Source organism: Lithobates pipiens, unplaced genomic scaffold (assembly GCF_037356315.1).
Source record: "Lithobates pipiens isolate NorthernLeopardFrog02 unplaced genomic scaffold, aLitPip1_a1.2 Scaffold_13, whole genome shotgun sequence".
NCBI classification, from domain to species: Eukaryota; Metazoa; Chordata; class Amphibia; order Anura; family Ranidae; genus Lithobates; species Lithobates pipiens.
The window spans coordinates 386,703,553-386,717,508 of NW_027507718.1; the positions used below are offsets into that span (position 1 = coordinate 386,703,553).

Consider the following 13,956-nt stretch of genomic DNA (forward strand, 5'->3'; position numbering starts at 1 on the left):
TCGCTATATACCCCCAATGAGTTGAAAATGTAACTGTATTTGTTTGTTCAATGCTTTACAAATATTTTCATTTTATTGATATATATTAACAGCATGTCATCATAAATATTTATCTATGTAAGGATTCATGCATTAACGTCTGTATATAGTGTGTATTTAATCATTATCTATGTAATTATCTCATCTACACAGTACTAACTGATGATTCATCTGTAGAATTCACACAACGTCATACTGTGCTATCTTCAAGTCCCTGACGAAGCTGCACTCTCCGTGAAACTCGTAGGCCATATTTCTATTAATTGTTGGATCTGCACACCCTGAATTCAAACCTAATCATACAAACTGTAATGTACTTTTTTCAACTGTTTTTATAATAAATAAAATTGTCTTTTTTCATAAGTTTATTATTGTATTTCATTTGTTTACACTTCTCAGAGGCACAATAAAGTCCCATCAAGTTCCATATATTTTTTGAAACATAGTTGCACAGATTTACTGTAGGTACTTATGGCAGCTTTATGTTAAAAAAAGAAGGAGGTGATCTTTACACTGTGTTTTCTTTCCAGTGTTTAGGTAAGTGCCCATGGAAATTTTGTTTGCAGAAGTTTACTTATTCTAAGAATATCATGAAACCACGTAATGGCTGGAGTTTAGACTGACAATGGAATGTTCGTGCAAAAGGACCATAGTAACAAACAATGCTACTTCAATGTGTTGCTATACTGTATGCTGTTTATGTTACTATCTCAGCAATGACTAATGCTATTCTAGTTAGATAGCAATGCTACGAATGAGTTCTATACAGACTTTTTATACTTGGACATGTAATAACTGATTGGATTTTGATGTATTTATGATCTTTCTGTGTACTCTAATGCTGGGTTTCATAAATAATTTTTTTTAAAACATATATATCATGAAGCAGAACAAAGCTTGGTATTCATTATTATTTTTATTAAGAATCAATAACAACTGTATCCTTCAGTAAAAGCTTGGGAAATGGTTCAGTCTGGTTAATTTTCTTAATGATCTAATGAAAAAGATTGATCATATTGAATGGGTGTTTTTTTTCTCTTATAGATAGATATCTTTAGTAAGTTTGCTGACAATACAAGGCATTTCTTTTTTTACACATGTTCCATATTCGAATGCAACTTTATGGTTTACACGTGTTAAAATCTGCATCAGTTCATACTTCTTCCCATACTTTGTCAGCATATCACACAGCGACTGAATAAACCAGGAGCCATAAGATGTGTCTCTGAATGCCACATAACCTTTAGAGAGAGAAAAGGCATAAGGGTCATTGAATCTGTTGATCTTGTATTTTTTAACTGAAAATTTATATATAAAAAAAAAGCAGACTTCTAATCAGAACCTCCATTTTACCATCCATCATTCTGTCTCAGTCATTTCATGGACTACCTGTACTTTAGTTGAGGAACTTAAGGTAGGTTATCACAAGAATCAGTCTACCCAGAATTGAAGTTTCAGCTTCTGATACCTGGCGGCCATTATGAGGGGTCCCATGGATTTTGTATTTATGTTCTATTACAAAGAATGCAGCAGGAAATATTAGAACACATACAGTGGGGTGTATTCCATATGCTAATTGTCTTGTATATACTGTATATTCTCTCTTTATTATGGTCAGGACACAACACAATTTTTATTTTTAACTTTTTTTCTTTTTAGTCAGGTAAAAATGATATATTGCATTTACGTGTGTGTGTGTGTATATATATATATATATATATATATATATATATATATATTCTAATTTGTTTTGTTTTTTTAAATATTCTTTATTTTACATTTTATTGTAGGAGGTAAAGCATGCTTATGTCAAAAAATATCAGTGCATACATATAAAAACGATGGCATATTAGAGAAGTTGACTATAGTGCCTCAGTCTGACTTCAAAATACTGTAAACTGAAAATAAATTGTCAGTTGTTGTGTTACAAATCCTTCTGTGTCATCTAGATGTACATGCCAGCCAGTAGAATGTCCTGTCTTTCACTGTTAAGCATTGGATCAGGGAGATAAAATATACTACAGACTGGTGTAAAAAGGGGAAGGGAAGAAAAGAGGTAAAAAAAAAAAAACAAGAAAGAAGAAGGGGAGGGGTGTAGAAGGTTTGTTTACTTTACGTATGCATAAAGATAGAATCAAGGCACAGAAAAAAAAAACTCCCTTTGTCCTAATACTCATTGGTATATTTTTTAATATCGAGTCAGCAGGTAGATTTCAGGGATACGTTTTACATGTTCTAAAGGCTCTCCCTAAAGTATAACTAAAGGTAAAACTTTTTCCTAGGGCCTTCATGGCAGCATACCCCTGACAGAGCTCCACCTCAAACTCTTACTTTTTTTATTTGCCCCTTTTGTACTCAGCTGATAGATGCCAGATTGGAACCGATACCGGCTTGGATTTAGACCATTCTTCTTCTGATTAACCCTTTTATGCTTGGTTGCCCAACTGGACTTGACCTCGGCTCAGATCTCGGACTAAGGCTTGCATGGTGCTCCACACCCCTGCCACTCTATGTCCACAAAGCCTGTCTCCATCTCCAGAGGCTTTAAGGACCCGAGGTGCAAGGGAGGCCTCCCCACTATTTCGGTCTCACATCAGGTAAGTGGCCCTCGTGGCGGTCTATACTCTAAATGGCAGGAAGATTATCCTGAATTAGACAGAAACAGGATTGGGAGGATGTCTGGGAGTACCCTTTCCTTCAACCCTTTCCTTCAACTAATAGCAGTTCATGATCATCTAATTCAATACAAGTTACTCCATCAAATTTATTTGACACCCAAAAAGCTAAATAAAATCTACTCTGGGACTTCTGACCAGTGCTGAAAGTGTGGTTGCAACGAGGCAGACTTCCACCATATGCTATGGTCCTGTCCTAAGATACAATCCTATTGGAGAGGGATTATTCAATTTATAACAACTATTACAATCTCCCTAACTGTCTCAGTTTGTTTACTGGGCCTGGTAAACCCCCTAGTGCACCGTAGAGCAACTAAAACTCTACGAGGACCACGACTACGAAACAGCCCGAGGAACCGTCTTAAAATTTTTGGAAGACCCTAGTGAATGCAGCTATTCCCCTATACAAAGCTGCATATTTTTCTCGTGGATGTGTGAGTACATTTAATAGAATTTGGCATATTTGGCTATATTCCCAGAATATTAATGCTGAGCGGTGTTGAAGGGTTGGATATGTTTAGAATAACCAGAGGTAATCACAGTAACCAGAGAATAACCAGAGGACAAAGGATTGTCAATCCTTCATAATTAATTACTTAACCTGTGGATTGGCACATGCTCTCCTCAGTGCACCTATCTCACAGTAGCAGTAAAAGTTATTTTTTTCCTTTTTTTACAGGTATTAACCTGAGAGGTCACCCACAATTGCTACTTTCTCTGTTTTATGTAGAGTGAGCCGGGGAATGCCCAGAGGTAGTGATGGACGAACTTCCGACGGGACGTTTCGCGAACGCGGCCGATAGTTCGCGAACCAGAACGTTCGTGGCGGGCCCCATTGACTTCAATGGGAGGCGAACTTTGCAAACCTGCAGGTCAAATTTGCAGCCACAAAATAATTAATAGCTGTGCAAACATAGTCCCACCACATGGCCAATGACATACAGTGGTGTGAAAAAGTGTTTGCCCCCTTCCTTATTTCCTGTTCCTTTGCATGTTTGTCACACTTAAGTGTTTCGGAACATCAAACCAATTTAAACAATAGTCAAGGACAACACAAGTAAACACAAAATGCAATTTGTAAATGAAGGTGTTTATTATTAAAGGTGAAAAAAAATCCAAACCATCATGGCCCTGTGTGAAAAAGTGATTGCCCCCTAAACCTAATAACTGGTTGGGCCACCCTTAGCAGCAACAACTGCAACCAAGCGTTTGCGATAACGTGCAATGAGGCTTTTACAGCGTCCTAGAGGAATTTTGGCCCACTCATCTTTGCAGAATTGTCCTAATTCAGTTACATTAGAGGGTTTTCGAGCATGAACGGCCTTTTTAAGGTCATACCACAACATCTCAATAGGATTCAGGTCAGGACTTTGGCTAGGCCACTCCAAAGTCTTCATTTTGTTTTTCTTCAGCCATTCGGTGGTGGACTTGCTGGTGTGTTTAGGATCATTGTCCTGCTGCAGAACCCAAGTTCGTTTCAGCTTGAGTACACGAACAGATGGTCGGACATTCTCCTTCAGGATCTCTTGGTAGACAGCAGAATTCATAGTTCCTTTTATCACGGCAAGTCTTCCAGGTCCTGAAGCAGCAAAACAGCCCCAGACCATCACACTACCACCATCATATTTTACTGGTTGGTATAATGTTCTTTTTCTGAAATGCAGTGTTCCTTCTACGCCAGATATACTTGGACACACACCTTCCAAAGAGTTCCACTTTTGTCTCATCGGTCCACAGAATGTTGTCCCAAAAGTCTTGGGGATCATCAAGATGTGTTGTGGAGAAATTGAGACGAGCTTTGATGTTCTTTTTGCTCAGCAGTGGTTTTCTCCTTGGAACTCTGCCATGCAGGCCATTTTTGCCCAGTCTTTTCCTGATGGTGGAGGCATGAACGCTGACCTTAACTGAGGCAAGTAAGCCTGCAGTTCCTTGGACGTTGTAGTGGGGTCTTTTGTGACCTCTTGGATGAGTCGTCGCTGCGCTCTTGGGGTAATTTTGGGCGGCCGGCCACTCCTGGGAAGGTTCACCACTGTTCCATGTCTTCGACATTTGTGGATAATGGCTCTCACTGTGGTTCGCTGGATTCCCAAAGCTTTGGAAATGGCTTTATAACCCTTTCCAGACTGATAGATCTCAATTACTTTCTTTCTCAATTGTTCCTGAATTTCTTTGGGTCTCGGCATGATGTGTAGCTTTTAAGGATCTTCTGGTGGACCTTACTGTGTCAAGCAGCTCCTATTTAAGTGATGCCTTGATTGTGAACAGGTGTGGCAATAATCAGGCCTGGGTGTGGCTAGAGAAATTGAACTCAGGTGTGCACAACCACAGTTATAGTATGTTTTAACAAGGGGGGCAATCACTTTTTCACACAGGGCCATGATGGTTTGGATTTTTTTTCACCTTTAATAATAAACACCTTCATTTACAAATTGCATTTTGTGTTTACTTGTGTTGTCCTTGACTATTGTTTAAATTGGTTTGATGTTCCGGAACACTTAAGTGTGACAAACATGCAAAGGAACAGGAAATGAGGAAGGGGGCAAACACTTTTTCACACCACTGTAACACATGTATGAGGTGAATCTGGGATCGACAACTACAAGCATTCTTTTTTTATATGGGAAATTGTTGTGACAATTCAGGACTGTGGACAAGAGGGAAGGTCAGGGTAGGCAAAGAAGAGGGTGCAGGAGATGATCACCAGCAGCGTGACATACAGCAATGACACCTGCACTGTGATAGAGTCATCTGACACCAGCACCGTGATAGAGAGCACTGACATCAGCAGCGTGACATACAGCAATGACCCCTGCACCGTGATAGAGTCATCTGACACCAGCACCGTGATAGAGAGCACTGACATCAGCAGCGTGACATAAAGCACTGACACCAGCACCGTGATAGAGAGCACTGACATCAGCAGCGTGACATAAAGCACTAACACCAGCACCGTGATATACAGCACTGACACCTGCACCGTGATAGAGAGTACTGACATCAGCACTGAGATATACAGCACTGACACCTGCACCGTAAGCAGCCCCAGGAGGAAGTCAGCATAGCACAGGGACGGTGGGAGCCCCTCATAATGAGCATAGCACAGGGATGGTGGGAGCCCCTCATAATGAGCATAGCACAGGGATGGTGGGAGCCCCTCATAATATGCACAGCAGAGGTACAGCCCCAGGAGGAAGTCAGCACAGCACAGGGATGGTGGGAGCCCCTCATAATAATCAGCCCCAGGAGGATGTCAGCATAGCACAGGGATGGTGGGAGCCCCTCATAATAAGCAGCCCCAGGAGGATGTCAGCATAGCACAGGGATGGTGGGAGCCCCTCATAATAAGCAGCCCCAGGAGGAAGTCAGCACAGCACAGGGATGGTGGGAGCCCCTCATAATAAGCAGCCCCAGGCGGAAATCAGCACAGCACAGGGATGGTGGGAGCCCCTCATAATAAGCATAGCACAGGGATGGTGGGATCCCCTCATAATATGCACAGCAGACGTACAGCCCCAGGAGGAAGTCAGCACAGCACAGGGATGGTGGGAGCCCCTCATAATAAGAAGCCCCAGGAGGAAGTCAGCACAGCACAAGGATGGTGGGAGCCCCTCATAATAAGCAGCCCCAGTAGAAATATGACACCGCTCAACCTCTTCAAACAGGAGGGTACGGGCATATAGTACGGTGTGCTTTTTTTGGACAAGGAAGTGAGCCAAATGAAGAAAGAAGGTCTGTGTGCTCGATTAAAAAAATTGTTTATAGACATATACATGGTCTTCTGGTCACATGTGTTGAATTCCTCCGAGATCCATGCCTCATTCATTTTTATAAATGTGGAGTTGGTTAACACTGTCGTGAGCTAGGCGAGTATGCTCATCGGTCACGATCCCCTCTGCTGCGCTGAACGTCCTTTCGGACAGGACACTGGACGAGGGGCAAGCCAACAGTTCGATTGCAAATTGGGCAAGCTCTGGCCAGAGGTCAAGCCTGCCCACCCAGTAGTCCAGGGGTTCATCACTCCTCAGAGCATCCACATTGGCCGTTAACCCGATGTAGTTGGACACCTGGCGGTCTAGGCGTTCCCTGATGCTGGATCCGGATGACACCTGTCGATGGGTCGGCTGAAAGAATGACCTCATATCCGAAGTCACCAACACTTCTTCAAACCGGCCTCTTCTTGCAGGCGCTGTTGGATTGGTACCCGCAACTCCTTCTCTGGGAGTGGGAATTGCTCCTCTGCCAGCGCACGCAAAAGCAGAATGCAGCATTTCTCGAAGCAAGGCCTGGAAGTGCTGCATTCTGACAGCCCTCTGTGACGGCGGTAGCATTTCCGCCATTTTGTGTTTGTACCGGGGGTCTAAGTACGTTGCCACCCAGTACTGGTCCTTGACCCTTATGCTTTTTATACGGGAGTCCCTATTAAAACACTGGAGCATGAAGGCCCCCATTTGCACTAAAGTGGAAGCGGTGTGGTGGCCTGGCTCCTGCTCATCATCCAGGATAATGTCGTCCTCTTCATTCGCCTCTCCCCATCCACGCACAACAACAGGGGTCCCAGAAAGGTTTAAAGCATGCTCTTCTTGATCCTCCTCATCCGCCCCGGCACCATCCTCCTCTGACTCCTCTTTAGACTCCTGTTGTTGACTTGTCTCAGATAGAGTAGCCCCCCTGGGAATTCATCCAGCATTGCGACTTCCTCATCGTATAGGGCAGCGGTCAGCAGTAGTGCACCTCAACCCTATGTATTGTGGACCTATACCAGTCCTTATAGAATAGCAGACTGTACCTCACTCAACCCTATGTACTGTAGTACCCTATACCTTACCAGTCCTTATAAGGACCTTTGTGGAACAAGTAGGTTGTGTGTAACTGATTAGCAGACTGTACGTCAGTCCCTATACTGATGAAGGACTGCTGCAGTATAGGGCAGTGGTCAGCAGTAGTGCACCTCAACCCTATGTATTGTGGACCTATACCAGTCCTTACAGAATAGCAGACTGTACCTCACTCAACCCTATGTACTGTAGCACCCTACACCAGGTTACCAGTCCTTATAAGGACCTTTGTGGAACAAGTAGGTTGTGACTGATTAGCAGACTGCAGCAGAAGGGCAGCAGTCAAGTATAATATTCTTTCTATATTTGGAAGAAAGAATATTATACGTGTACAAGCCTATTACCATACCACTGATACTAGTCCTGAAAAGAACCTTTGTGGACCTAATATAGTAACAGCTACTGATTAAACTGACAGTCACTGCCTCACACACAGCTTCCTGCCTGTCCCTATATAAACTGACAAAACAGAGGCTGCTGGAACAATAACTGGAATAGCACTTTTGTGGACCTGATAGTAACAGCTAATGAGTAAACTGACTGTCCCTGCAGCACACACCGTCCTGTCCCTTTCTCTACACTGACAAAAGACACTCAGGCTGCTGCAACAATCACTAGCACAGCACTACCTCAAACCTATATCCTGAACTACACCTAACACCTATACCAGTCCTGAAAAGAACTTTTGTGTACCAAATAGCTAGCGATTTGGGTCACTGCAATCTCTCCCTGCTCCACACAGCAACCTCTCCCTATAGTGACAGAAGAAAGAATGTAAAATGGCCACCGAATCGGGTGTATTTATAAGTTAGGGGGAATGTCCAAGTGTCCATGTGCTGTAATGTCTCAATTGGCTGTCCTGTACCCCATGATGGATGTGTCATCATAGGTCAAAGTTCTTTTACACAGTAAACACCGAAGTCCGCTGGGCGAACGGCGGCAATAGTCCGCTGATCGGGCAGACCGCGAACAGCCGAAATTCGCCGTGAAACGACCGCCGGGCGAACCGTTCAGCCATCACTACCCAGAGGCTCTGTATTGTAAGTCTTTTTTCACAAAACTAATAAAAAGAAGTAGTGATTGTAAAAAAAAAAAAGTGACCACTGCAAAAAAAAAGAAAAAAAATCCTCTTGACAAGGTGCATTTATCTTGACCTTAAATTATCTTATCAAGCAGCTAGGGGTGCATGCAAACTGACGATAGCGCCAAGCAGCCAGGTGACATTATTAAAGGCGAATAAGAGAAAAGCCCTCTCTGCTCCACGGGAGTCAAAAAAATCTTTTTGACATGGGGCCTGTTCAAACACTCCCGGTCGCGTTCAGGTTTAAGCACTTTCCATCAGACTGGGTGAGTCACTGTCAAGACCTCTGGGTGGTTTCAACAATCAATTCTGGTCATTTTTGGGCATTCTCTTATCTGCCTCCCCACAATTCCTTCACCCCTGCAAAAGGATTCCAAGTTCATCCTAGATTATGATAATTGTATGGAAGCTCTTACTTTCTCTACAGGAGCAAGCGGTACAATAAAAAATGGTTGGATGGTGTCCTATGATAGTTTTAAAATGATTAAAACTGCTACATATACCTCAAAAGCTTTATACAAATGATCCAACTAGGACGGTGAAGGCCGTCAATAGACCTTTAAGACGCCTGTCTATATATTCTCATTCTCCCAGCATTTCAGAAATATGTAAGATTTGTGGTGGATTAAGTTCAACCACAATTCGTCCTTATATCTGTCTTGGCACTCCTGAGAGAGATTGGGTTTTTGAGTGTGTCATTACATTGACAACATTCTACTCTTCGTGTGCAGTCCAGGCTAGCTCATGGAAAACAAAGATAGTGGATTATCAACATCTTCATCAGACTAAGAAAAAAAACAGTTATCTCCAGCTCTACAGATGATACACTTCGAGACCTTCAGGAGGTTGGGACCCTTGCCACCCCAACAGGTAGCAAGAATGAGTAGAGCATTGGCACGTTCCTGCTTGTTACCTTCACAGTGTTTGAGCCTGATATAAGCTATGGGTGGAAAGGAATCTGATGGACCTTAGGGCAATGCACCTACCAGGTAATTTAAACATTGAGGCAGATCGGTTGTCTTGGAATTTCCTGGACAACAATTAGTGGTCCCTTCATACCCACATCTTCAATCAAGTTGTGCATCTCTGGGGACTACCTCAGATAGCTCTATTTGCTTCAACGATCAACACCAATTTGCCAATGGTCACCTCAAACTTTTCCTGTCACCACTGGCGGAGGGAGTGGATGCTCTTTTGTGCCCTTTGTATTGGATTCTGGCCTACGTCTTTCCTCCACCCCCACTTATCTTGAAATTCCTCTCGAGACTTGTCACAGTCATAGCCATCCTTCCTTATTGCCAAGAGGATTGTGGGTCCCACTGGCTATGAACCTCAGTTCTTGCCCATATATTTCAGATCCACTCTTATCTTGCCTTCTAACACAGGGGAAGTTCAACCACCTGAATGTGGAGGTTTGAGATTCTAGGCTGTTCACAAATGTCATTTCGACTCTCCTGAAGCCAAGAAAACCCTTGACAAAATGCATATATGCTAGGATATGGGAGAAGTTTGTTGCTTGTGCAGTCAGGAAATGTTTCGACCCTCTCTCTCCTTTAGCCGCCCACCTTTTGGGGTTCTTCCAAACTGGTCTGGATCTGGACCTGAGTCAAAGTTCCCTAAAGGTTCAGGTAGCCACAATCTCGGCAATGACTAATACAAGATGGGCTGAGAGTTCCCTGTAATACAGTTTCTCAAAGGGATAATGATGATTCACTCTCCTAACAGACATCCTTTCCTCAGATGGGAATCTTACCATAGTTCTGTAGGTCTTAATGAGACAACCCTTTATTCTGGTGGAACAGTCCTCTGTAACTTTCAAGATAGCATTTTTAATATAGTTCTAACTTCAGGCAGAAGGATTTCAGAATTGCAATCCCTTCCAGAAAGATTAGACTTATGCCCCTTAGAAATGTTTGCTCCCAAGGTTGCATCTTCCTTGCATTTGGATGAACCCTGGGCCCTGCTAACCTTTACAGATCATCAAACAGGTTCCTTGCACGAACTAGACATTGCCAGAGTCTTATGGGTCTACCTTGAAACCAAAGCAGCCTTCAATTTATTAAACACGCAGGTTGTCATTCCTTTCGGAAAAAAAGCATTGTCTAGAACACTTTTATTCTGGATTGTAAAGTTAATTCAAAAAGCCTTTAGTTTGAGAGTCATGGAGCCAGGAGGGCAGTAGCAGCATCTTGGGCAGTGCGAATCAAAACAATTTGCAAAGCAGCCACCTGGTCATCGCAACACACCTTCCTGAGGCAGTACCGAGTGGACCCATGTGCCCTTAAAACTGAGTTAGAAGGAAAAACGGTTCATTCTGCACTTACCTTCTCTGATTAAAACATTATTGTCGATCATCATCCCATCCATGTCAGCTATTATTTATCATGTGTATGCTGTCATGGAGGCGCCAGGAAAATTGAAAAATTGTATCAATATTTACCATAATTTTCCTTTTCTGGTGTCTATACATGGCAGTACACACTCCCACCCTTGCTATTATATATTTACAAAGAATGCTGAGGGTGTACTCGTCTTTTACTTTTGGCTATTCACTGGTCCTTAGGGAAGAGTCCGTGGAGCTTTATCATGTGTGCGCTGCCATGGATAGACACCAGGAAAGGAAAATTATGATAAGTATTGATACAATTTTCTGTTTTTTTAAGATTTGGATAAAGCTGTGAGGGGTAAGAACCACTGTTTTTATTGCGGTCTGTGTCCCAAATCCAGTTACTACGTGATGCATAATCCTCTTTACGTTAACAAGAAAAAAATTGCTTTGCCTCTACCAGGTGAGCCAAATCTTTCTTTTGTGCCTCATGTTTCCCCTCTCAGACACTGCATCTGACAGTGGGAGGGCTTCAGCAGCAGAGGCAGTGCTGCCAATCCAGAAATCAGTTGGTAGGACTAGGTGTGGTGAGTTGCTGACTGACAAACTGCATGCTTGCTAATCAGCTGTGTCAAAACTGATTGCCTTACCCTGTACAACATCTTCTCATCCCAAGGGTTGATTGTTAATTTTGCCTAGTAGACTATGAATAAGGTGATATACTTACTTTATTCCTCACTCCCACAGGCTTCCTCCTCTAGTAAAACCGGTTCCCCAAAACTTTTTAACTTAAATGCCTGGCTGGTCATAGTTGACATCATCCCAGTCCTGCATTATACTGAGAAAAGCCAAGGGCCCAGCCACAACCCATTTTTTTGGACAGTAGAAATAGTATTGGCTAGTGAGGAGCAAGGAATAAAGTATGCTATGTGGCCTATTTTCTAAAAAACATCTGAAATATTTGTATATATGCCTGCACAAGTCAATTACTATTTTTAAAGAAGAAGAAGCTATATATATTGGTGCCAGTCATAGGCACCAATACATGTGAGTGTAATTTTTTTTTTTGCTATTTACTGTTTTACCATTTTTTAATAAATACTACACAATTATATGTTTAATGTTAAACCAGAAAGAACCGCGCTCCCTTCAAACAGTGCTTGATACACACACCTCCCACGTGAGACCAATGTCCCAACCAGGGGAGCTGTGTATATAAAGAATATAAAAAATAAATGCATACAGTGCAAAGTGATTAAACAATCATAATAAATGTGACTACCACTAGCCCATAATACAAAATTTCAATTGTGAATTGAATATAAACCTGGATACATGTATATACACAACTATTCCAAAAATTTGAAAAAAAGAGCTTAACTACACATGTAAATAAATAGTCAAAAGTGTCCTTAATAGCAGTTAAATGTGTCCTTATGTGATAGTCCTCAAAGCGAATCCAACTTATGAAGTCAATTATTTTCAGATGCAAAACACCACGTGTTGATTATAGTGTCCAAAAAAGATACTTCTTTGCTTCATATTCCCAAACCGTGAAACATGCCACAGTGCACCACCACCAAAGGTCAAGATTGGCTCCTTACCAGATGTCAAAAGATAATTTGCTTATCAAAGGATCAGGCCAAGCTATGTATACAAAACAATAAATAGTGTAGCGCTTCTATTAAATGGAAATGTGATCCAAAGAAAGAAAAATCTAAAGTGCGATCACAAAAAAAATCAATCTTATCAGTAATCACATAAAAAAGTCAATGATCACATGGGGAAAGTCCATAGACAATCACAGATGTTATTGGAATCCTCTATGCTGTGACCGGTACACAGAAGATGTGATAAAACTGCTTCAGAAATCAGGTATAACCCAGTACATCGGCTTGTCTGAAGATATCAAAGAAATAGGTAAAATACTCTTAACGAATATGATGGACTCACACAGTCATATGACGGCTGAGTCAAGTGCACTTAGGGTCCAAACCTAGGACCAGAGGGTAGGTTGATGGTGATATAACCAGGTGTAGAGAAGACTCCAAGTGGCTGTAGATCCCAATAGGCGTCTCCAAACGGCTGTAGACCCTGGGGGACGTCTCACAGGGGGTTCTCTGGAGTGTTCGTCAGGTTATCCAATTCGGATGTAACTTAATAAGAGTTACAACTCCAAACAAAGGATGAGGGGTTTATAAATTTAAAACGAAAAAAGAAAGCTCCACATGGTGCGGGTCAAAAATTATTAACCATCAGGTTTTATTAAAAGTCATATAATAAAAATATGAGCGAGCCCGACGCGTTTCGACATAGAGTGTCTTCAACAGGGGCATGAAGACACTGTCGAAACGCGTCGGGCTCGCTTTTGGCACCCCACATTGCTTTTATTTCATTCGTTTGTGATCACTAGTCATAATTTTTATTTTTATTATATGACTTTTGATAAAACCTGATGGTTAATAATTTTTGACCCGCACCATGTGGAGCTTTCTTTTTCTTTTTTCGTTTTAAATTTATAAACCCCTCATCCTTCGTTTGGAGTTTTAACTCTTATTAAGTTATATCCGAATTGGATAACCTGACGAACACTCCAGAGAACCCCCTGTGAGACGTCCCCCAGGGTCTACAGCCGTTTGGAGACGCCTATTGGGATCTACAGCCACTTGGAGTCTTCTCTACACCTGGTTATATCACCATCAACCTACCCTCTGGTCCTAGGTTTGGACCCTAAGTGCACTTGACTCAGCCGTCATATGACTGTGTGAGTCCATCATATTCGGTAAGAGTATTTTACCTATTTCTTTGATATCTTCAGACAAGCCGATGTACTGGGTTATACCTGATTTCTGAAGCAGTTTTATCACATCTTCTGTGTACCGGTCACAGCATAGAGGATTCCAATAACATCTGTGATTGTCTATGGACTTTCCCCATGTGCTCATTGACTTTTTTATGTGATTACTGATAAGATTGATTTTTTTGTGATCACACTTTAGA

The 13,956-nt window shown here is 42.1% G+C and overlaps 1 protein-coding gene across 1 annotated transcript in view; it reads right to left on the reverse strand.

Moving 5' to 3' along the window:
* Positions 1-936: 936 nt before the first annotated feature.
* Positions 937-13,956, reverse strand: part of LOC143975194 (caspase-3-like) — a 97,893-nt gene continuing 84,873 nt past the window's right edge. Inside the window, exon 7 of the mRNA XM_077477301.1 lies at positions 937-1,280. Within this exon, the coding sequence (XP_077333427.1) occupies positions 1,078-1,280 (203 nt within the window). The 3' untranslated portion in view covers positions 937-1,077. The remainder of the gene's footprint in view (positions 1,281-13,956) is intronic.